Genomic DNA, 25,271 nt, shown 5'->3' on the forward strand with positions numbered 1-25,271 from the left:
GGCGCTCCCCCCATTTTTTGCATGCTTTTTTCACCCTCCCCAGGCTCCAGAGGCTTTATAGGAGCCTGGGGAGGGCGAAAATAGACTCCCCCGCCCCCCGGAGGCCCTCCGGAGGCTTCAGAGACCTTTAGGAGGCTTCCCCAAAGTCTCTGGAGGGCTTAAACTTGCCCTAAGAGCAAACCGGAAGTAACTTCATCTGCTTCACACTCTCTGTCTCTTCTCTCTGGGTGGGGATGTAATAGTAAAATGGAGTCAGGGAGCCTAGAGAAGTCCTAATTTTGTGTGGCCAATAGCATGATCTCTGCCGTAGTCCAAGAGAATGATTCTTCCTATTCCTCCCATTTAGACCAGTGTTTTAAAAAATTCAGCTCCTTCAGCCAGCCTCCTTCAGCCAAGGAGAATTCTGGGACTTGACATTCATACATGTTAAAGTTGCTAGAGTTGAGGTACACTGATCTAGACAATGTGGATGATCTGCTGAGAATTAGCTTAACTTCACATAGCCTTGCAGAATCTAAAATTAACTTCCTCTAAATTGCATGCTGGCTGGGATTATTTGCATGACATATTAACCCTTTCCCTTCACTCACTTAACCGTATCGCTACAGAAGATTTACACAAGATACCTTTTTTTGGTGAATACAAATATCTGCTTCTTGTTCAAACTTCTCACCTGGAACAAGACATCTCTGTTGCAATGATGCTTTCTTATGCTGACTTTTACAGGTGACAATCGAGCTAATGAAATGCCAGGGATCATGGCCTTGCAAACACTTTTCATGCGGGAGCACAACCGTCTGGCCACTGAGCTGAAGAGGATGAACCCACAAATGGGTGGAGAAGAACTCTATCAGGAGGCCCGGAAAATTGTGGGAGCGATGATGCAGGTGGGGGATGAATAGTTCCATGACTCTTTTACATAAAATGAAGGCACAATTCTGTTTAAGTGGCTTATCCGCTTCGTGCAATCTAGAGTAATCAGTCCTATAGAGTAGGGTTGGGGAACTATGGCCCCTTTGTGACCTGTGGACTTCAACTCCCAGAATTCCTGAGCCAGCCATGCTCCCCACCCTTTCTATAGGGTAAGACCATTAGGGCGGAACAGTGAATGACTTGAGCTTGACACCTACCATCTAAATTTAGTTATTTATCTACAGGAAGTTCTTGACTTACAGCTGTAATCAGAATTTATGTTGCTAATAAGGTGGTTAAGTGACCTTTTCTGCTACCATTGTTAAATAAATTACTGCAGTTGTTAAGTGGCTCACATGATCGTTAAGCAAATCTTGACTTCCCCCATTGACTTGGCTTGTCAGAAGCTGGTGGGGAAGGTTGCAAATGGGGATCACATGACCCTGGGATGTTGCAATGATCATAAAGCAAGCCTCTCAATTTGATCACAGATGCTGCAATGGTTGTAAATATGAGGATCAATAAGAAGTCACTTTCTTCAGTGAACTTTGGACTGTTGGTAAACAATTGGTTATAAGTCAAGAACTATCTGTATTCGTCTCTTAAATTTTTATCTCATCTTTCCCCTCGGAACTCGAGATAACGTACATAATGCTCTCTCTGTGATGTGCCCCCTCCCCAACAACAACTCTGTGAAGTTGAAATACATCTTAAAATTGCTGAGATTGAGAATCTTTGCTTTAAAACTGTCTTTGCCAACATGGTGCCCTATGGGTGGGATCGTATTCTGCCCCATACATCCCTTCCGCCTATCCGCTCACACAGAGAGGGACTCCTCCGGGTGCCGTCCACTAGGCGGTGCCAGCGGGCGACGCCTAGGGGAAGAGCCTTCTCTGTGATGGGCCCGACCCTCTGGAATGACCTTCCCCCCGACATTAGAATGACTACGGATCTCCGCTCCTTCCGTCAGAAACTTAAAACCCACCTGTTCCAGCTAGCCGGCCTGGCCTAATTCCAGCCTTCCCACCTCAGTTTTGGTTTTTAAATTCTATGATTGGTTTTATGGGCTAGTTTTAATTTTTATAAATTGTACAGGGGTTGTTTAATCTAATTTTAACGATGTATATTATTGTTTGGGTGGGTTTTTTAAATTTATACCTGTACACCGCCCCGAGTCCCTCCGGGGAGAGGGGGCGGTCTAGAAATCTAATTTAATAATAATAATAATAATAATAATAATAATAATAATAATAATAATAATAATAATAATAATAAATGTTAGGCCTAACCTTAACTGTAAAGAAGATGTTCTCAAGCAGTCTTTGATTTAATACATGCTTCCCACCAGAGGTGAGTTCCTACCTATTCGGTCCGATTTGGCCGAATAGATAATAACTCCGCCAGACACATGACCGTACCAGTTCTTTCCTTGGCGGTGCCATCTTGATTTTCTGTTCTGCACATGCACTGAACAATCTTCATTGAAAAAATGTAATTTTAATTCCTTTTTTAAATGTGCGCATGCACAGATCATATTAAGCGCAAATGTGCACGTGCGCAGAGCAAAAAAATTTGGGTGGCGAAATGGTAGTAATGGAGGCCGGAGCCCACCTCTGCTTCCCACTCCTTGTAGGTCTGAATGAGGCTTTCCCAGCTAACGAGTCTCTCACTTTCCCCATTTGTGGAAAAAGGAGTTACCAAAAAGAAGAAAGCTTCGGTGGCAGCTTGCTTTGCCATGGTTTGATCATTGGGAGTTGTAGTGCATTGGTACAAAAGGCGCACAATCACTGGGAACTTAGTGTCGGCATTCCTATAAAGCAAACAAGGTTTATGCGTTGTGCAATTTCAAAAATCTGGTTAATACCAGTTTAGGTCTTATAATAATTCCTCCCCCAATGAGCCCAGCCCCATGATTTAGAAAAAGGGTCTTAAATATTTGCTGACATAATATCCATGCACTCAGTTTAAAGTACAGGTAGTCCTCAACTTACGATCACAATTGAGTCCAACATTTCTGTAGCTACATGAGACATTTATTAAATGAGTTTGCTCCATTTTATGTCCTTTTTTGCCATGTTTGTTAAGTGAATCCCTGCAGTTGTTAAGTTAGTAACACGGTCGTTAAGAGATCTGACTTCCTCACTGACTTTGCTTGTTAGACAGTCGCAAAAGGTCATCACATTACCCCGGACACTGCAGCCGTCATAAATATGAAGCTGAATTTTGATCATGTAGCCATGGGGATGTTGCGACTGTTATAAGTGTGAAAAAAGGTCATGTCACTTTTTTCAGTGCCATTGTAACTTCAAACAGTCACTAAACAAACAGTTGTAAGTCGAGGACTATATGTATCCTGTCTTGTTGTAAACCTGCAAAAGAGATAGAGGCCAAATAGGTATATACAAAACATGTATATTTAAAAACAAACTTCATAGCATCATGTTGAGGAACATTGGTCTTCTGCCTCTAATATTTGGTAATCATTAGCCTGAATTAATTGCTTTCTTCCAATAGGCCCATGATTCTTCTTTTTGTCCTTTTGCTCCAGAAAATCACCTATACAGAATATATACCTGCCCTGCTGGGGGAGTCTAGTGCTCTGCCTTCTTACAGGGGCTACAATGACTCTGTGGATCCCCGAATTTCCAGCATCTTTACCAGTGCTTTCCGTTTTGGGCATACTTTGGTGCGGCCCACTGTGCCTCGCTTAGACAGCCGTTACCGGGTTCTGAGTCAAACACCCTTAGAAACTGAGTTCTTTGCAACATGGAGAGTTATCTTTCTAGGTAAGTCCCAGCAAGTGGCCAATTTTGGCTGACCTCAAACAATTAAGCTGAAATGGACCTGGTTAGTTCTTGAATAGCAGTTCTCCTGAATACACAGGTGCTGCTTGGAGTAGATGGTAGCTCTGTCCCCAAGGGCCTTTGCATAGTTTTGTGTTGTGTATTGGTTGTGTACATTCCTGGACTAGGAGGCCCAACTCACAATAACTCATGCCTTAGTCATCTCTTGTTTGGATTACTGCAGCATGTTCTACATGGGTCTGCCCATGAAAAGTATGTGGAAGCTTAATTTTGCAAATTGCAATGGCACAGACAATTGTGGATGCTAATTGTTTGGCATGTGAGACATAATTGCTTTGGGAGCTGCATTAGCTACTGATATGCTATCCTGCTCTATGGAGTGGAGGGTTGGTCTCTGACTTGAAGAGTCTAGAAGCATTTGAAATGTGGATTTACAGGTGGCTGTTACATATAAGTTGGGTTGACAAAATCAGAAATGAGGAGGCGATAAGCCGCATGGGAAAGCCAAGGAAAATAATCAAAACCATAAAAAAGCAAAAATTAGAATATTTTGGACATGTGATATAACACCTGGAAAAATACCCCATACTTCACTTAATTCTCCAAGGAAAGATTGAAGGCAAACGAGGTCCAGGGACAAGAAGAACAGCATGGCTTCAAAATCTAAGGGAATGGTTTGGACAAAACTAAGCAGCACTTTTTCATGTGACTGTTGATAAAAATAGGATTGCCAACATGATCGCCAACATCCGATGACGGATATGGCACAAGAAGAAGTGAATGCTTCTGGGTGAATGTAAGGTGTTAGTGGCTACCTTTAAAGCCCTTCATAATTTAAAAGCTGGATTACTTACTCCCTTCACTGGTGTCTAGTACCCATCTTGTTACATCCAACAGGAATAGCATGCTCTAGGCCCCATCTATAGCTTCATCTGACCCAGAAACGCAGCCTTTTCTGCCATTGTGTCGATCCTCTGGAATATCATCCCCCCTGAGAGTAGACTTGCCCTGACTCTGCTGGTCGTTTGTCAGACATTCAAAGCTTGGCTTTACTGGTGCATACTGCTGGTGCCCCAGCATTATGGGTGAATTGGCTTTATGGTTTATTTGAATGTGGGGTGTTCTCAGCTGCTCTTTTATGCTATCAATGTTGTTTTTCAAATTTTGGTGTTTTACTGTTTATTTTGTGGTTATTTTTGTTAACTACCTAGAGTCATATCTATGAGATGGGTGGACATTTAAATCAATAAATCAATACTCTTAAGTATAAATAATGTTTAAACTTAAATAAGGTTAAACAAAATACCTGGGGATAATAAAGAGGTCTCTGCTTCAATGCAGCTACGCAAAATGTATGAAAATTTGACTGAGTCTTGATTGATAGCTAAATCAGCTGGTCTAGCTGTCAAAATCTACCTATAGCTTTCTAATCTCAGTTTCACACCACAATAAGGACAGTATTTAATGGGTGTTTCCCACTAACCAGTAATGTTTGATGGGAGAAGTAAGAAATCCAGGGGAATCCACCAATTTACCTCCTTAATATGCCCTATATCAGGGGTGTCAAACTTGATTTCATTCAAGGCCACATCATGGTTGTGTTTGATCTCGCGGGGCCCGGGTGGGAGTTGTCGGGGTGGGCATGGCCAGTTCAACATCACTCGTGTCAGGGACTCCTGTGGTGGCCCAAGAGCTCTGCCAGCAAAAACGGGCCCCCAAGCTCTGTTTTCTGCTGCAATGGCCTCCTACAACTCTCTGCCAGCGAAAACGGAGCTCAACCTCCATTTTTCCTGGCAGAGAGTTGTAGGAGGCCATCGCAGCCGAAAATGGAGCTCAGGAGCCCATTTTTGATGGCAGAGTTGATCTTTTGCTGTTTCCAGGGCAGCTCCATCTGGCCCCTGTCACTTGAATTTGACACCCCTGCCCTATATCATTAAGGTTGGAGTTTCCCAGGAAATCAGCAAATTTTATACCTATTGAGTTTTCTGCTGGCTCAAGAACTGTCAGGAGAGTTTTTCAGCTCAGCTGTGAAGACCTCTAAGGCTACGCATTCAATTGCTGAGATTTATCCTTATGTTTGGTTGAGATCTACAGATGGACACTGTTTTTGAGAGTTATTTCCTCTCTCTTCCAGGAGGCATTGATCCTATTCTACGAGGCCAAATAGCTACACCATCCAAACAGATGACACAAGATCAGCTAGTAGTAGAGGGTCTCCGAGACCGACTCTTCCAACAAGTTGCAAGAGTGGGGCTGGATTTGCCAGCATTGAACATGCAGCGTGGCCGAGATCACGGTCTAGCAGGTAACAAGAGAGGAGCCTTTCCATTTTGCATGAAACATCAGAGAGTGTGGATTGCTGCCATATAACCAAAAACAATGTAGAAAATTGCAGCTCAGCCTCAGACATGTTTTGAGATTGCAACATAGAATGATACTAGAGAGAACATCATTTTTCAAATGAGCAGAACTTTTGACCACTATTCTTGTTCTATAGGTTACACTGCCTGGAGACAATTATGTGGCCTCTCACAACCTCGCAATGAAAATGAGCTGGCCCAGGTCCTCCAGAATTCTCAGCTGGCCAAGAAGTTCATTCAACATTATGGGACGCCCAGGAACATTGACCTCTGGATTGGAGGAGTGGCTGAGCCCATCATCCGAAATGCCAGAGTTGGGCCTCTACTGGCATGCATCTTTCGGAAACAGTTCCAAAACCTTCGTGATGGGGACAGGTGAGCACATGAAACCTGCTATTTTATTGTGGCCTCTTGATCTACTACAATGCAAATGAACCTACCATATTTTTCGGACTCTAAGACACAGCGGTATATAAGACGCACCAAGATTTCGAAGAGGTAAGTAAGAAAAAAAAAGTTTTTTCCTTCCCTCAGCCCCCAGAAGCTGCAGGTTTCAGCAGGGCTGGGGTAAGGCAAAAACGCCCCATTTATTGCCCATTTTTCACAAAAACGGGGGCATTTTTGCCTTACCCCAGTCCTGCTGAAGCCTGCAGAGTGCTGCTGGGAGCTGTGGGAAGGCAAAAAGGCCCATTTTTCGCAAAAAAGGGATGCGGGGGTGAGGCTTCGGGAGGCCAAAAATGGCTGTATTCGGTGTATAAGACACACCAACATTTCCATGCTCTTTTAGGGGGGGAAAAGATGGGTCTTATACCCCGAAAAATACGGTAAATTTGTTTCACTATAGAAAAGAAAAATAGAAAATTGTGCTGCTACTCAGGGGTAGAAGACATGCTTTGAATCAATGAGGTTCAGTTCCTAGCATTCCCAAACACTAACTTCAAAGGAAAATGATTCCTTTAAAAAACTATACCCTGTTTCCTCGAAAATAAGACCTCCCTGGATAATAAATCCAATCGGGCTTTTAAGTGCATGCACTAAAATTAGCCCTCCCCAAAAATAAGCCTTCCCCGAAAATATTGCAACACTGCGCAGCCATGAGATGACCACATTCGCTGCCTTCTGCACCTCAAAAATAATAAGACCTCCCCAAAAATAAGGCCAAGCACTTATTTCAGGGGTAAAAAAAAGGATTCTGTGTTATTTTCAGGGAAACACGGTATACATAATAAACACAGACAAAAATTAATTAATTAATCAGTGGAACAGCTTGCCTCCAGAAGTTGCGAATGCCCCAACACTGGAAGTCTTTAAGAAGATGTTGGATAGCCATTTGTCTGAAACGGTATAGGGTTTCCTGCCTAGGCAGAGGGTTGGACTAGAAGACCTCCAAGGTCCCTTCCAACTCTACTATTGTATTGTATTGTAAAAATCTGTTTTGCTCAGTTTCCCATTATATCAACTTAGAGTTACCAACTCCAGCTGAAACTATCCCTGGAGTTCACCCCACCCTGTAATAACCCCCCCCCCATAAGTAATTACTGATTGAAAGTAATGGAAACAATTAAAAAGAGAAATAGAATCATAGGGTTGGAACTGAGCTTGGAGTCTTCTAGTCCAACTCCCTATTCAAAGTAGGAGTCTTGTGTCTGTGGAGAGTCTCAAGTCATCCAGGTCCTGGTTGTCCCAAAGGTGCTTTTTCAAAAGGAAACTGGACTTTGTTTTTCCTTGGAGAAGTTTCATTTCTCATTCAAGAAGCTTCTTGTATGAGATGGAAAACATCTTCAAGCAAAAATGGCAAGGAAAAGTGCAGAGCAAAGCCATTTTTTTTAACGAAAATGCATCTTCTAATAAAAATATCTAAAATCAAAAGATATCGATTTATTTTTAAAAGCAATTTTAAATGGCCTTTTTCATGGGAAAAATCCATTTTTTAAAAAAAAAAAAAAGACTGCATGAAGCAATTCCATTTGTGCGTTACAAGTTCAATGTCCTAAATGAAGGACAAGTGGGTTTTTGAAAAATAAAGGACAGTTTTCTGAAATAAATTAATGGCCTCAGCAATGGATGGAAAATAATCAAGGAGAAAACCAACCTAGAACTAAGGAGAGGTTTTCTGACAGAACAATTAACCAGGGGAATGGCTTATGGGTTGTGAGAGCTCCAACACTGGAAGTTTTAAAGAAGAGATTGGTCAACCATTTGTCTGAAATAGTATAGGGCAGTGATAGCTAACCTTTTTGCTATCACGTACCAAAAGCAGGGGGAGTGCAGGGGGGTTGTGTGCGGACATGCCCACACGCATAATGCTATGTCCGTGACCCCCACCCTCCCCTTCACTTTTGGGGCGTAATGTACCCTTTTTTTTGCCCTCCCCAGGCTCCAGAGGCTTTCTAGGAGCCTGGGGAGGGTGAAAACAGCCTTCCCCGCCCCCCTCGGAGGCCCTCCAAAGCCTTCAGGAGGCTTCCCTAAAGCCTCTGCAGCATGAAAAATGGCCCAACGTGCAAACCGGAAGTCCGTTCCTGAATTTCCACTTTGCACATTGGGTTGTTTTTCGCCCTCTGGAGGCTTCAGGAAAGCCTCTTGAGGGGAAAAAAAACGGCCGAAAAGGAAGGCTGAAGACAGCTGGCCAGTCCGTGCACGCGCGCAGGAGTTGATAGGGCAACGCCTCACGCGCCCTAACAAATGGCTCCGCGTGCCACAGCTTCGCCATCACAGGTATAGGGTATCTGCCTGAGCAGGGGGTTGAACGAAGGCCTCTAAGGTCCCTTCCAACTCTTTTATTCTGTACTGCTTCATTCCAGCAAGAAAGTTTCTGTGAATTTGGGAGGCTGCTCTCTGCGTGACAATTTTTCTGTGTTTCCCCTCCCACCCCCCAGGTTCTGGTGGGAGAACCCTGGTGTGTTCACCCCAGCCCAGCGACAGGCGCTTAGCCATGCCACATTGCCACGCATCATCTGTGACAATACCCACATCCGTGAGGTACCTCGGTTCATTTTCCGAGCCAACCAGTATCCACGTAATTTTGTCAACTGCAGCACCATCCCAAGGGTCAGCCTCTTTCCATGGAAAAAAGCTTCCTAAATAGATCGGTGAAGGTAAGGTGCATTTGGTTTCTGACGCAACTCTGCAATCTTTAAATGTGCATTTATGAACTTTTCCTTGGGAATCACTTAGCAGTTATAAAACAATGTTCTCCAGAAGAGAATGCAGACATGTGTGCATGCATCTGTATGAGTGAGTGGGGTGGGTGAGTAGGTGGGTGTCACAGAGGATAGGTGCAGTCTTTTCTGAGCCGTCTCCTCCCCACTATAACTATTCCCAGGAAAAGGCAAGTAAGTAGAGCCATATGTGTGCATGCACGCGCGCGCACACACACACACACACACACACACACACAAAATCTGATATCACACAACTTGCTAAATTATAATACAACAGCTGTTTCCAAAATATTCTAATGTTAAACTGTTGGAAGAAATGTCCATCTAGGTTCAATTCCAAATGGGGAGAAACATGGAGACTATTTGAAAAGATGGTTTTATGGCGGAAAGGACCACATGGTTTGAGGTCCTGGACAATCAAGTACATGGGGGGGGGAGAGAAATTTATACCCGGTCTTGGGCCCCGCCTCGGAGCTTCCTGTTCCTGTGTAAGAAATGTGTTCTGATTGGTTGTCAGACTCCCATGGGGCCATGCGGGGCTAACTTTGTAAGTCAGCGATGGCAAACCTTTTTAGGCTCGCGTGCAATGGGGGGGGGGAGCGCAGGGTGGTCATGCATGGGCGTGCTGCACCCATAATGAAACACGTGACCCCCCCAGTGTGCATGCACACATGAGAGGTGTTCCCCCCATTTTTTGCATGCTTTTTTCGCCCTCCCCAAGCTCCAGAGGCTTTATAGGAGCCTGGGGAGGGCGAAAACAGCCTCCCCCCCCCCCGGAGGCCCTCCGGAGGCTTCAGGAACCTTCAGGAGGCTTCCCTGAAGCCTCCAAAGGTCAAGAAATGACCCTACGAGCAAACCGGAAGTCACTTCCGGTTTGTCCGTAGGGTCGGTTTAAGCCCTCTGGAGGCTTCAGGGAGCTGAAGCCCCTGGAGGGCTTAAACTGACCCTACGAGCAAACCGGAAGTCCATTCCCAAACTTTCGGTTTGCCCATATGACCATTTTTTTGTGCTCTGGAGGCTTCAGGGAAGCTCCTGAAGCCTCCGGAGGGTCTCGGGGGGGAGGAGGGTCTTTTCGCCCTCCCCAGGCTCCTATAAAGCCTCTGGAGCTTGGGGAGGGTGAAAAATGGCTTTTTAAAAAGCTGAATTCAGGTGACAGGGTGACGCCTAGCGTGCCCTTACAAATGGCTCCGCGTGTCACCTGTGGCATGCATGCCGTAGGTTCGCCATCCCGGTTGTAAGTTGTCTTGAGTCAACCTTAATTGAATCTTGCTGGGTGATTTAATGAAGGGGCTTTGGGTAATTCCTATTATGGAATAATGGCTTTGTCCTGGTTTGGATCTTGAGAGTAAGGTAATCCTATCACCCTGGTTCTGAAGGTCTTTTGTTGATAAGATGACCCAGTCTTTTGTCTTGTAGATAGGATGGCCCAGTCTTTCTGGGGCTATTAACAAAAGTGGGGGCTGCTTTCCAAGAGCATGTTTCTCCTTTCCTCATCCAGGGAGGTATAATATTCTGCCTTTTTAATATTTCCTAGAAGATTTCATTCTTCTAGGAGAGGGGTGGGTGCTAACTTCCTACAAAACAAACAACCCTATTACAACTTAATGTGTGGTTTCCTGTAACATTCTGAACTGTGTGCCAACCAATCCAAATTAGTCTTGTCTAGCATGATGCACAAATCCAGCTCATACATACGGTACAACATGTGATACTGGAAATCCCCAATGACATGCAATCTTGTCATTCAAGGATTGAAACCTGAGACTCCCTATGTACTGTAATATGGACAACTCTGAGCGCATCCGATTCCTTGAGAAGATCCAGGAAGAATTTAAGATTGTTGGACAAACAGGCCCCAAAACAGCCAGGGAAGTGATTGAAGCCTGGGAAATGGGCACTCTGTAGATGGTCCTAAACCAATCTCAAATTCCTTACTGTGCACAATTTTTAAAGGAAAATTAACAATTCTATCTTACCCTCTTCATCCTCCCTCACTTGGAGATCGTCTCCTCTAGAGGTTATTCAGTTTATCTAATTAAAGCGCCATTGTCATTTTGCTCTGCAAGTAGCAATTCAGTTTTGCCAGCTCCTATTTAATTTGATGAACCAGAATAATTTTCAACATTTCCTTTAAAGAAGAAAGAATTTGGTGAAATACAAGAGATAGAGTGGGTTGGAAGACATGCCAGAGTAGCTTTTGGTCTTATTCAGCTTGGTTGTTTTGTTCCTATAATAGGTTCATAATTATTTTTCTGATTTTTCTCTCTCTCTCCTCTCTATAGAAGAACATCCCAGCAAGTTCTGCCAGCAACCTGGATTTTCTCTTTTTAAGAAAGCGTTCTTTAACCTGCTTTAGCTGTTTACCCTCACAGCCATTGCTTATGTTTAATCTTCTGGAGCAATGAGAAAGGAATGACAAATTATAGTATCCGCTCTGCAATGTTCAAGATGTCCCCTTTTACAATTCATTAAAGGCAATTAAATTATAGAAGGTTCTCTATTTGGGGAATGCATGAAATACTATTGTGTTTCCCTTCTTGAGACAGAATAGAACAGAATTTGTGGAATGTACAACTTTGTTGTTTACCCCAAGTCAGACAAGGATGCTAGCAGTGATGAAAAGGAAAGGCTCTGTGCAAAGATACTGTAACAGAGGTGGGTTGCTCCCAGTTCAGCCCGGATCAGACGAACTGGTAGTGGCAGCAATGGGAGGCTCCGCCCACCCATCCACCCCTCATGCTCAGAAGCGTTGCACGCACGAGCAAACCGGTAGTAAAAAAAATGGAAACCCACCACTGTACTGTAAGCCCCTGTATTAAAAAAAAATGCTTGACATTTCCCCCCAGGAAACTTTAGAATTTACATATAAACATATACAAAAATATTTGCTCATTTCCACATTTCTACAGAAATGTAGAAGCTTGAATCTGGAGAGAAATGAAGGTGGATGCATACTTATTTTGCGTTAGAGAGATCTATCTCACAGAAAACCCGAAGAATAAACCAGACAATATTGCGCCACATAAAACAACAGCCTACAGGCATAATCATCTTTTTATATTTCTGAAATGCAAAAAGTATTGACACAGCTCTTTCGATTCATCCATTTTTATTAATGATGCGATCTTTTCAACAGTTTGCTTTAAAAATAATCAGATCTTTCTCCCAGCTATGCCTAAGCAATTATTAGAATACAAAACTGATTTTTCGCAACAGGCTGTTAATCCATATACATTATATACCCACATTGACACCCAGAGTTTATAAGTGACAGTGCTAAGATGCTCAACTAATGCCAGTTCTTTGTGTACATAACTGTAGAGAAGTATTTAAATCCACCTTCGTGTCTGTAAATTTTTCAGAACCCCGTTGTTCTAAAGAGAATGAAAATGTCTACGCCTGATTCAGATTGCTCTTAAGGGTCAAAGTTAATGCAATGAACCTGATCCAAAGTTTGAGTTTTCATTGTTGGCTAACAAAATAGCTTTGTGGAGCAGGAGCTCAAGATAGTGATTAGAGTACTGGAATGCCCTTTAGATGGTGCTACCATTGAAGACTACTCAAAAACAGCTGTTGTTGCAAAATGAAGTAGCCTATCTATTGGCAGATGGAAGCCACTACTCATGCATAACATCAGTACTGATTCTACAATGGTTCCCAATAGGTTCTGGTTACAAATCAAAGTACTAGTTTTGATCTGTAGAACCCTATAGGATGTAGCATGTATTTCAGATCGAATCAACTTGTCCAGTACAAATTAATTTATGCTGAAGGTTCCTCTCCTGTGGGAAAGTTGATGGGAAACACCATATTAGTGCTGTTATGGCAGCAACTCTCTACAAGAGTCTCCCAACAGGGCATCCTTGGGGGAGGAGGTCAAAAAAGTCAAGAGGACACCTACAACGGTGTGGTCAAAACCTCCCCATTTTCTTACATATTTTATTTATTTAACTTCCTGCCTTTATTCCTTTTACAAATAACTCAAGGTGGTGAACATATCCAACACACTTCCTCCTCCTACAACAACATCCTTGTGAGATGAGTTGGGCTGAGAATTTTGCACAATTGATGCATTAAAAAGAATACAGGGCCTTGACTACATGGTTATCCTGACCTTTCCACCCCCCCACCCCCACCCCCCACCAATGAATGCTCCCATCTCGAAATACTCAGTACAACTGGTCCAAACTTTTTTCACTTCAGGAAAATGTGGTAGTTGGGGAAGTGAGTCAGGATTCTAACAATATGCTATACTGTACAGGGAGGCCTCCACTTCATTATGTATTTACTTGAAGAATTTGTTAATTGCCACATTTTAATTGATTCCCAGCACCCCGCTTATAGTACTCTACCTAACGTGAACTCTCCTTGACAGTGGAAGCTGGTTAGCGCCATTCTATTTCATGTTTTAGAGTATCAGCGAAAGGGACTACAGTCACCCAGGTTCCAGGTTCAGATCCTGTCCCAGACTTCCTGTCTCCTCTTTCTGCTCTGATTTCGAGTCTATTCTTTCCAAGCTGACAAATCCAGACTCTTGATTTCACAGCAGGTCACAAAATCTCTTGGATAGCTGTTCATTTTGAAAATGTCTCTGGATACTTTTTTGATGCGTGTGTTGTCACAAATGAGACGGGAAAACGAATCACTTCTCAGAGCACGGCGCTGCTCTGGGGTAAAGACTCCCCGGTTCTCCCACCAATATCTGCCAAAAAAAGGTGAAAAGTTGCAACGGATGATAAGAATCATAACAGAAATAATAATAAAATTGACTTGAGGAAGTAAAAATGCTACTTGAGTGAGCCAAGAGCCGAAGGGTTAATCATAGAAAACCATTTCTTTTGGTGAGCATCTCTGGACATTGGTCACAACAGGGAGAAGCAATTAATCATCTTGGCTGATCTTAAAAAGCTAAGCTGGGCTGTACCTGGAAGTATTGCTATGGGAGACCACCAGAAACCCTCAGTATTGATAGGTGTCTATCAAATCTCCAGGGCCTGTGCTATGTCTCCAGTGTCCAGAACCCCCGGAAGTCAGCTTAGCACATAACGTTGGTGTTAAGAGGATGCGCTTTGTTATGCCCAAGCATTTGAGGACCAACGGCAGCTCCAGATGCTTGTAGGCTCTTGAGAGCTTTTTAGTCAAGCTGACACTATACCAGGGCTAGGGCATTCTGGTTTGGATTTTAGCAGTAATGATCACTTCAAACATTCTGCAGGACTTGGAAGTTATTATAACTACCATCCAGTGGTGGGTTCTGGATCCCATTGCAACAGGGCTGGGCGTCCACCACATGCATGTGCGCAGCACACACATAGCGTGCGCATGCGTACTTACTGCCTGTGATGCTCCGCGATGCTCCAGCTGCTCAGCGGAGCGTCGCGCAGGCACTGCACGCTCCGTGCACCTGTGCGGAAGCCCCGATCAGCTGAAATACAGGTAAGGACGGCGGGCGGGCAAGTGGGCCCTCCAGAGCACCATACCAGAACGGTACCTGGTGCTCTCAGAAGGCACCGGTACGCTGATACCGGGGCGTACCAGTTGTATCCCACCACTCTACCATCTGTAAAACCATCACCATATGGAAAAGTTGATTGCTGAGTAACAGATAAACCTGATCCTTCTCCTCCTTTTCATCAACAGTGAGCCATCAGATCTATCTTGGAAATTGAATCTATTCATTTCTGGATTCACTGTTATAAACTAACCAAACACGCTAGGGACAACGAGTAAAGTTACAAAGAAGTTAACCGAAGTTACAACTAACTATTCTACATGCACACTGCCATGGCAGTCACCAAATTACCAACACTGAGGGTTTCTGGTGGTCTCCCTTAGAAACAGCTTCCTGCATCCCTCTGCCAGTGAAAATGGAGCTTGGGAGGTCTACCCACAGCTCTCATGAGCTCCATTTTCACTGGCAGAGGCATCGCGGGCCGATCCTTTACCGTTTCTGGGGGAGACCAAGGGCCAGATCTAAGCACCCCATGGGCCTGATCCAGTCCCCAGGCCTTGAGTTTGACACCCCTGTGTTAGTCTTTCAGAAGGCCTTAAAAATCTGGACCCTGCATCAGGCTTTAAAGGCCAGGAGGATAGTGGAACGAACCTGATTTACATAAATTGTTCCTTGTTGATTACTTTTCTCAATTGCAGCATCTATGCTTTAGAACAGCATCTCCCCCTCTCCTCAAGATTCCTCTGGCCCAAATTTAGCTGGGTTTAAAAGAGCCTTAAAAACATGGTTCTTAAGTGAGAGGCTGTTCTTTTGTCTTTCTTTGGGCTAGAATGGTTGTTCTTTTCCACATTTGGGGTTTCTGATTTGTATTTTATCACTGCTTTTCATTGCATACTGCCCAGAGGCATTAAATAGTTGGGCAGTCATATCAATAATTCAATTACACAAATGAACGAAGAAATGAATAAAATGTGGCTTGGCTGTTATGTTTTTATTCTTTCTAGGCTTTTGTTTTTATTTCTTGTTAGCCACCCAGACTGATTTGATTAAGTCATATAAATTTGAGAAACCAAGCAGTTTGTTAGGAGACTAAAATCATTGACAATGCACTATTTCCTCCCATACCTGCCTGCCACACTGCCTCACCTGTCTCTCCTGTTTTCTACAGGAGAGGCACTTTGAGATGGAAGCTGAGCCTGAATTGTGCTCAGAGATTCCCTATTGTCTGCTATACAGCTCGATGTCACTTGCGTCAGGGGGATTTATAGCGGCCATGTGCTAAGGCAGAACTTCCCTCAGGCCCTCCCTCCCTCACATTATAATCTCTTTCCTTCCTTCCTTCCTTCCTTCCTTCCTTCCTTCCTTCCTTCCTTCCTTCCTTCCTTCCTTCCCTTCTTTTTCATTCTCCTTTCTTCTTCCTTCCCCTCTTTCCTTGTTTTTCTTTCTTTCCTCTTTCCCTTCCTGCTTTCCTGTCCCTTCTTGGATGTGCAAATGCAAAAACGGAAATATTTCTCCTTTTGTTTTGTTTTTAGTTTGTTTTGGTAGCTCTGCCAGTGAAAACTGAAGGACCAGCCTGCAGTGCCTCCACCAACGAAAACAGAGCCCGGGAGAACTGCATGCTGTCCTCCTGAGCTCCATTTTTCCTGGCAGAGGCACCACACCCCGGTCCTTAGCTGTTTGCAGGGTGGGCCCATGGGCCAGATGCGGCCTGCAGGCCTTGAGTTTGAGAAAACAGAGAGGAGAAAACAGGCAAAGGGAGCTGGAAATCCTTCCAAAGGGTATCCCGAAGTCTAATGCCGATCAGGCCAATCACAACTGTTGCTCCGCCCTCAAGACAGTCCGAAAATCTGAGGCGTCAAATCTCAGTCAAAAGATGCTCAGCAAGTGACAAACTTCATCAACTTCGGCTACAAAATCCAATGGTGCAAGACAATGACCAAAGTAAAATAAATGATAGTTAGAACTACCATATCACACAATCACTTAAAAATAAAAAAAACAATTATAGCTATGAAATCAATGGCAACATCTGGATGTGGCATACGGTTTTCTCTTGAGATACAAAGGATTTGAAAAAGGCCCACCTGTCTCCATCTCTGAGTTTTTTAAACTGAGTTCCTATGAGACAGGCCATGAGAGGTCCCACTCTCCCATTTGGGACAAAGGGCTCCGCTATGGCTCCAATCCAGATGTCAATATTTTCGGGCGTCCCATAAAGTTTAATGAACTCCTTTGCCAGTTTCCGATTGCGAAGGACTGAAGCAAGCTGGGCTTCATTGCTGGGAGCAGAGAGGCCACAAAACCGTCTCCAGGCATTATACCCTACAAGGAGAAACGAATCTTCATTACGGACAGGGAAGTTCCCATATTTAAAAAAGAGGTGAGGTTGTATTTGCATATTCACAGCTGCCATCTTGAGTTTTCTCCCCTTCCCCAAGTATCTCCAGTTGCAACTGATCCCACTTGTGTTGCTAGATTTGCTTAAAAGAGGAAACAAATCTGATGTATGTTTTAAGAAGGTAAAGAAAAAGGTGACTTCCCCACACAATTATTTCTAGAATGCTGCAGCCTCTGCAAGCAGGTGTTATATAATAGGCATATTTTTAGTATCTGTTAGGCTGGGATTCATTTTGGGTCTACTTTAAAAACTAGTGAAATCATGCATATTAATAGGTAGGGCAGGGCAGGGTAACAGGAAATTTAAAAAATGGCCATAAAGCGTAGAACAGTCTTCTCCTACTTCAGATATGCTGGGACTGCAATTCCCAGAATTCATCAGTCAGCCCTCTTAGAACTCTGGGAGTTATGATCCCACCAAATCTGGAAGCTATTCGGTTAGAAAGAAGACAAGAATGTGTACATGAATTGAATTACATCTACATGGAGGGAAGTAAGCAGTGGGGTACCCCGAGGTTCTGCTTTAGGCTCAGCACATTTTCATAAATTATTTAGATGAGGAATAGCAGGGAACATCAAATCTGCAGATGACACTAAATTGGCAAGGATAGCCAACACCCCAAAAGACTTGAGCACTGGGACCTAACTAACAAAATGAATTTCAGTGTAGGGAAAAGTAAGGTTTTACACGTAGGCAAGAAAAACCAAATGTACAGGTAGAGATTAAGTGAAGTCTGGCTCAATAGCAATAACTGGGGTCTTGGATTGCATTTGCTTATCTGGCTGCTGCTGCATACTGCTGGCTCATATTTAAGTGTTTGTCCATTAAGACTCCAAGATTAACAGAGGGACAAAAATCAAGATCACCTGAAGTATTAGTATCACTTTACAAAGCCTTAGGCCACACTTAGAATACTGCATTCAATTTTGGTCACATATTATAAAAAAGGTGTAGAGATTCTGAAAAGAGCAACAAAGATGATTAGGGGACTAGAGGCTAAAACATATGAAGAACAGGTGCAAGAATTGGGTATGTCTAGTTAGTAAAAAACCAACTCTGTTATTCTGTTAATTTGAACAGCGTTTCTTAAACTGCTATTCCAAGGACAATGATAAATCTGCTTTTACAATAAGTTACTCTACCTGGCAAACCATGGTCTCGTCCCCTCTGCATGTTCATAGCTGATAGATCAAGACCAATAAATTTCACTTGTTCAAAGAGCCGTTCCCGAAGCTCATCAACCATTATCTGGTCCTGCCTCATCAGCTTGGGATAATCTGCCATGAAGCCACGGACAATGGGATCAATGCCACCTAGAAGAGAAAAGCAACAGTGGTCTCTGAAAGGAAAGTAACTTCTAACCAAGGCTTCCAAAGCTTTGGCATTTTTTTTAATGAATAGCTTGCTTTCTACATTTAAATTCAACATATAACTCTCTGGTATATTCATTTGAGGAGAGTCAGTTAGGTGCTGGTGAGTTCTAATTCCATTCTATTGTAGGCACAAAGCCAGCTGGGTGACCTTGGGTTGGTCACTCTCTTTCAACCCTAAGAAGGAGAAGGCAAAAATATTCTAAAAAGTATTTCCAAGAAAAGTACAGAAACTGATGCAGCAGTCAAAAATGACTTAAAGGAAAAAAAGAAAAGAAAGGAAAGAGGAAAGAAGGAAAGGAGAGGAGGGGAGACAGGAGGAGAGGAGAGGGCAGGGCAGAGTGGAAAGAAAGAAAAGAAAAAAGAAAGGGAAGGAAAGAAAGAATGAAAGAAAGAAAGAGAAAGAGAGAGAGAGAAAGGAAGAAGGAAGGGAAGGCGGAAGGGAGGAAGTAAAAAAGAGAAATTTGATACAGGATTAAACAGGTTTAAAGCTGCCTTATGATTTATTATTACATTGGCACAATTAAGCTGGTAATGTTTATCCCATGGAAGGTCACCTTTGTGTTTAGGCTACCTTTGTGTTTAGGCTACAACTTTAATCTTTGTGTTTAGGCTACAACTTTAATCTTCCCTGTCACTATTGGCCATGGTGGCAAGACTAAACAGGATTAGAACTCAATAACCTGGTCCACATCAAAAGATCATAATCTGTGATCCCTGGTGCTAGCGAGCTCCCCAAATCTTTGAGACACAGAGCCATTCCAGAGGTAGATATTAATTTATCAGGGGTGGGTTGCTACTGGCATTACTGCCAGTTCGGCGTGAAAAGATTCACCAACAGTCACCTAGGTAAAACAACATCAAGTCTGAGATTTAGAGGTGCTCGTTCCTGTTCTTCAAAATTGATTGCTTCTAGGAGCATTGGGTAGTTCCCCGCCCTCTAGGCTGCGCTTTGAACAGGCTTGGTTTATGTTCTCAAGAAATGGGCAGGATCGTAGAGAAACCAATCTCAAGAGGGTTAAGCCAGAGACCCAACTTACCTTCCGCCACAATCCTCCACGGAGCCAGAAAAGTGAGATGAAGTGGGGTCTTGGAAAAGGGAAGCGAGTTCTGGAATTTCTCATCCAGGCGGGGTACAAAAGGTGGGACAGAACCATGCCCAAATCGGAAGGCCAAGGTGAAAACATTTGAAATGGAGGGATTCACATTCTTATTGTAGCCTCTGTACGCAGGTAACCTTTTATGGAATTCATTGCCCAGAAGCAGAGGTAGGTAATCTCTGTACGTGTATATCTGCAATGACACAAGGACAATGTAAGACCCAAAGGCCTCGGCCTGCTTATTTATTTTCTTTATTTATGCCTATCTGATGACTTAATACCAAGAGTATTCTGAGCATTCAGAAAGTAAGGACAAATTATAAACTAATTTAAGAAACAATGGTAGCTCTTTTGAACTGATTCAACATCAACCCTGTGTAATTCTTTTGCTTCTCGGAAATAGTGTAGCCAAATATCCAGTTTTATATCCTGCATGACTCCCAGAAAATCTGGGTAGTTTACAAATTGTTTAAAATATTAAGCACAAATAACCTAAAACAAAAAGAAGAGTAAAAGTGGCATGGTGACAAAACCAAATGGGAACAAAGGAAAACACCGTTAAAAGGAGGTGTAAAACATTCTCACCAAAGGCCCAGATGAAGAGCCAGGTCTATAAAACTTTTGAAATACTAGTTGGGGTTGGGGGGGATGGGGGTTTTGAGGGGAGCCCCATTGTAGAGGGCAGGCACTGCTGTACAGGAAGCACCAGCTTATCCAGATTTTTTTTTTAAGTGTGCCCTTTGTTACCCTCCATCCTTTAGAACAGGGGTGTCAAACTCACATCGTCACGTCATTGTCGCATGACGTGTCGTCACTTTTTTCCACTTCGCTAAACCGGGCATGGACCAGCATGTGACGCATCTGGCCTGCGGGCCACAAGTTTGACAGCTCTGCTCTAGAAGAGTCACTTTTGTGCCTGTCTTCTGCCTGTCTTGCAAAATTCCATACAGTTCATACTCCTAGTGTTTCCTACTTTAGCATCTTTAAAATGTGTGGACTTCAATTCCCAGAATTCCCCAGCCAACATACTAGTCTTGGTCAGCAGACAACTTAGGGGACAAGTTGTGAAGGAAGTAATGCTCAACAGCAACTTACAGAAATCTGCATCTAACTCAACACTGGTTTTATTTAAATAAATTGTTTCAACATCTGCCGTCAAAATGACACTATAGGGCCTTGATGGTGAACCTATGGCACGCCTGCTACAGGTGGCACATGGAGCCATATCTGCCAGCACATGAGCCATCAGCTCCAGCGTGCATGCGCATGCCAGCCAGCTGATTTTCAGCCTTCTGGAAGGCCGAGGGAGGCCATTCTCGCCCTCCCCAAGCTTCAGGAAAGCCTCCAGAATCTGGAGAGGGTGAAAATGGGCCAAACAGGCCTACCAGTTCAGAAATGATTCATTTCCTGCTTCCAGAGAGCCTTGGGGGGCCGGGGGAGGCTTTGCATTATGGGTGCCGGCACGCGTGTGTGCTATCATCCAATTGCGCTTGCATTTTTGGCACCCAACAACAAAAAGGTTAGCCATCACTGCTATAGGGCATTGCACACCAGAACAACTAGACACAAGGACAGTTTTTTCCTGAATGCCATCACTCTGCTTAATCACTAATTCCCACAACACTGTCAAATAATTTACTAAGACTGTATTACTATTATTCTTCTCTTCCTTCCTCGTATCTATTTCTTCCCACTTATGACTATAACCATGTTGCTTGTATCTTTCAATTTATATTGTTTTATGTATTTACTAGTACGATTTGATAGCTTATTAGTAACCTTGACTATCACTAAGTGTTGTATCTTTTTATTCTTGATGAATGTATTTTATTCTTTTTATGTACACTGAGAGCATAGGCACCAAAGACAAATTCCTTCTGTCTAATCACACTTGGTCAATAAAGAATTCTATCTATTTATAAAATCCTCTCCAGGGAATTTACTCAGTCCTACAGATGAGGGGGAAAAAACTCTCTCTCTTACATCACACTGCTTTGTTTTCACCTGGGGGTGAAGAATCAGACCAGGCAATTTCCTCACTTTTGATAGATAACATCAATCAGCCGCAGGTAAAGCAGAAAACGGCCTCCCTTTCTTATTGCACAGTGGTGATTAGTGGCTCTAGTAAGACAATGCCTCTCCTAAATTATGAGTCAGAGGAATAGGGTAAAATAGAGAACAGTGAGAAAGGCACCATTCTGACATCTTGGGATATCAGCATCAAGAAACAGTGGGTGAAATCCTTTAAGGGAAAGGAAATACTTATTTTCAGACACTGGTAGCCTTTATTTCTATCTTGTACTTCCTTTGGCCAAATCAATAATAGAATTACCTTAATAAATGAACTGATCTTCTGGCCTTATATTCTATTCTTGGCAATTGAAACCATTGAAAAAGGAATGCCTTTTTTAAAAAATTAAATGGAGAACCATTTAAATATGAGCCAGCAGTGTGCAGCAGGTGCCAAAAAAGCCAACACAGTTCTAGGCTGCATAAATAGAGGGATAGAATCAAGATCACATGAAGTGTTAATACCACTTTATAATGCTTTGGTAAGGCCACACTTGGAATATCGCATCCAGTTTTTGTCGCTACGATGTAAAAAAGATTTTGAGACTCTAGAACAGTGGTTCTCAACCTGTGGGTCGGGACCCCTTTGGGGTTTGCAAGACCTTTTCACAGGGGTCGCCTAAGACCATCAGAAAACACATATTTTCGATGGTCTTAGGAACCAAGACACCAATTTTATGGTTGGGGGTCACCACAACATGTGGAACTGTATTAAAAGGTCGCGGCATTGGGAAGGTTGAGAACCACTGCTCTAGAAAGAGTGCAGAGAAGAGCAACAAAGATGATTAGAGGACTGGAGACTAAAACATAAGAAGAACGGTTGCAGAAATTGGGTATGTCTAGTTTAATGAAAAGAAGGACACGGGGAGACATGATAGCAGTCTTACAATGTCTCAGGGGTGGCCACAAACAAGAGGGAGTCAAACTATTCTCCAAAGCACCTGAGGGTAGGACAAGAAGCAATGGGTGGAACCTAATCAAAGACAGAAGCAACTTAGAACTGAGGAGAAATTTCCTGACAGTTAGAACAATTAATCAGTGGAACAACTTGCCTCCAGAAGTTGTGAATGCTCCAACACTGGAAGTTTTAAGAAGATGTTGGATAACCATTTGTCTGAAGTGGTGTAGGGTTTCCTGCCTAAGCAGGGGGTTGAACTAGAAGACCTCCTAGCTCCATTCTAACTCTGTATTTCTAAATTAAACTGCCATCTATTGTCCAGTGGGATTAGTTTCAGTAAGGTAAAGCATTCTATATATATTGCTATATATGCTTAGAATTCCATGTGTTATTTGAGGCGTTATTTATATAGACTAACGAGCCATTTTCTGACATGTGCTAACTTAGACAGCAGAAGAGGTGTGTGTAGGTTGTCCTTAATAGTGGAAAGTTCCCTTTGAATATTAAGAAAAAGCCATGCAGGAGAAAAGTTCGAACAAGATTTTTTTCCCCTTTATTCATTTATTTTCTAACTGGGGAAAAAACACACCCATCTATTTTGGACAGAGTATTCAGTCCTGCAATATCTCTTTGGATACTGATGTGTGAACAAAAAAGTTATGTAAAAGCAGCAAAAGCTGTGAGATAAACATGAGAATGCTCAATACCTGATTGAAAGCACCAATGATCTTCCGTGTTTCTTGATAGAGTCTCTCTCCATCCCAATGGGGATTCCACATCTTCAGTTCCCTAGCTATCCGGTTATGCTCCCGAAGAAAGAGAGTTTGAATAGCTATCAGTCCCAGGTTTTCATTGGCCCTTCCATCTCCTGCAAAGTTAAACCATGACACGCTCTGTTTGGTTTTAGCAATTAAAGCAAACAATCTAAAATAAAGAATCTAAACATTTCAGAAAGGAAGCTGGAAAATGTTCACTTTCAGGATTACTCTCTGCAATCTAGAGGTTATGTGGATTTTTGCAGCCTAAATCTGGTACCCCTAAATAAAGGAATTTGGCTGGAACATGTTGAATGTTGGTTGTGAAAGGAGGCATCTGTCCCAGGGATGTTCATAGGGAAGGGTATAAAAACTGGGGCCCATAACTGTGCAACTGAAATCACACTTCTTTTTATGTGCAACTTCCAGCAGTGGCTTTCCAGAATTTCAAGAGGGCCTTTTCTTGTTCCTCCTGAAGTTGTTGGAGATGTAACCTGGGGGTCTTCTGATTGCCAGACAGACTCTTATACATCCAAACTCTAATTCCTCTCTGCCTCTTCTTATACCATCAGAGTGTTACCTATTTCAGATGGTAAGAAGGTGTCCAGCTCAGGTCATGTCCAGTGGTGGGATCCTGCCGGTTTAACAACTGGTTCGGTGATTGCGTGCTTCGTGCGCGTCAGCAGTTTTAACAAAACTTACCTTCCTCGTTACTTCTGGGGAGTAACACAGCTGAGGCGCAGCAATCCGCTCTGCCATGCAAATCAGCTTAGAGGGTATAGCGCAGGGGCGGGAGGGAGGCCAACCTGATCGTCGGAGCGAACCAGTTCGCTCCCCAGCTGATCATCGGAGCTACCAGTTCACCCGAACTGGCTGAATCCCACCCCTGGTCATATCCCTGGTGTGATTAATTAACTAGAGACGTTAAAGCTGAACTTCTGCATCCAAAAAACACATCTTGGCCATGCTGGGGTATGGATCTTTACCAAAGCAGGATATTGGGGGGACAGTATCCATTGTTATGTACTTCGCATATTTCATACCGCCATTCACATATAACTTGCATGCAATTCCAGAATGGAATGCACAATATGACTGATTTATTAAGTTTTTAAAATAAAGTTTTATAAAAGTTCTTAAAAATCTGACTCTTCCCCCAGGCCTTGGATCAGAGTGGACGGCGAATCCAGTGGGTTGTTACTTTTTAAAACAAGCGGTTCTTCTTTCTCCAAATGCCCAGGTTATTATTTGTACTTGTTAATACAGGCAGTCCTCAACTTATGACCACGACTGAGTCCAAAATTTCCGTGGTTAAGTAAGTCATTTGTTAAGTGAGTTTTGCCCCATTTTACAACCTTTCTTTGCCAGAGTTGTTAAGCGAATCACGGGAGTTGATAAGTTAGTAACACAGTTGTTAAGTGAGTCTGGCTTCCCCAATGACTTTGCTTGTCAAAAGTTCACAAAAGGTGATCACATGACCTTGGGACACAGCAAAGGTCATAAGTAGGAACCAGTTGCCATGCATCTGAATTTTGGTCACAAGACCACAGGGATGGCTATACAGCAGGGGTGTCCAACTTGATTTCACTGAGGGCCACATTAGGGTTGTGTTTGACTGGGGGGAGCAGGTGGGTGTGGCCAGGGGGGCGTGGTCAGCATGACATGTGGTGGCCCAAGTGTTCTGCCAGCGAAAACGGAGCTCAAGTGGGCCACACGCAGCCCTCCCGAGCTCCAAATTTGCTGGCAGAGGCACTACGGGCCAGTCCTTTGCTGTTTTCACAGTGGCCCCACGGTCCAGATCTAAGCACCCCACAGGCCAGATCCAGACCTCAGGCCTTGAGTTTGACACCCCTGCAATAAAGGTTGTAATTGTGAAAAATGGTCATAAATCACTTTTCCCAGTGCCACTGTAACTTTGAACAGTCACTAAATGAACTGATGTAAGTCGAGGACTACCTGTAATATTCTTATTACTGAACCTCTCGCAGAGT

General features: G+C 43.3%; 3 protein-coding genes across 3 annotated transcripts in view; 2 read left to right on the plus strand and 1 right to left on the minus strand.

Moving 5' to 3' along the window:
• Positions 1-11,731, plus strand: part of LOC309386713 (myeloperoxidase-like) — a 33,807-nt gene extending 22,076 nt beyond the window's left edge. Inside the window, exons 9-14 of the mRNA XM_081942417.1 lie at positions 727-887; positions 3,461-3,698; positions 5,851-6,021; positions 6,214-6,451; positions 8,953-9,171; positions 11,520-11,731. Of these exons, the coding sequence (XP_081798543.1) occupies positions 727-887; positions 3,461-3,698; positions 5,851-6,021; positions 6,214-6,451; positions 8,953-9,157 (1,013 nt within the window). The 3' untranslated portion in view covers positions 9,158-9,171; positions 11,520-11,731. The remainder of the gene's footprint in view (positions 1-726; positions 888-3,460; positions 3,699-5,850; positions 6,022-6,213; positions 6,452-8,952; positions 9,172-11,519) is intronic.
• LOC309386717 (protein NipSnap homolog 2-like) overlaps positions 1-25,271 on the plus strand; it is a 291,445-nt gene that overhangs the window by 88,356 nt on the left and 177,818 nt on the right. The window lies entirely within an intron of this gene.
• LOC309387499 (myeloperoxidase-like) overlaps positions 12,344-25,271 on the minus strand; it is a 35,849-nt gene continuing 22,921 nt past the window's right edge. The window contains exons 9-13 of the mRNA XM_081944002.1: positions 23,233-23,393; positions 19,498-19,750; positions 18,230-18,400; positions 16,774-17,011; positions 12,344-13,939 (exon numbers count right to left, since the gene is read on the minus strand). Of these exons, the coding sequence (XP_081800128.1) occupies positions 13,741-13,939; positions 16,774-17,011; positions 18,230-18,400; positions 19,498-19,750; positions 23,233-23,393 (1,022 nt within the window). The 3' untranslated portion in view covers positions 12,344-13,740. The remainder of the gene's footprint in view (positions 13,940-16,773; positions 17,012-18,229; positions 18,401-19,497; positions 19,751-23,232; positions 23,394-25,271) is intronic.

Source organism: Natrix helvetica (genome assembly GCF_964273705.1).
Source record: "Natrix helvetica genome assembly, chromosome: 2".
NCBI classification, from domain to species: Eukaryota; Metazoa; Chordata; class Lepidosauria; order Squamata; family Natricidae; genus Natrix; species Natrix helvetica.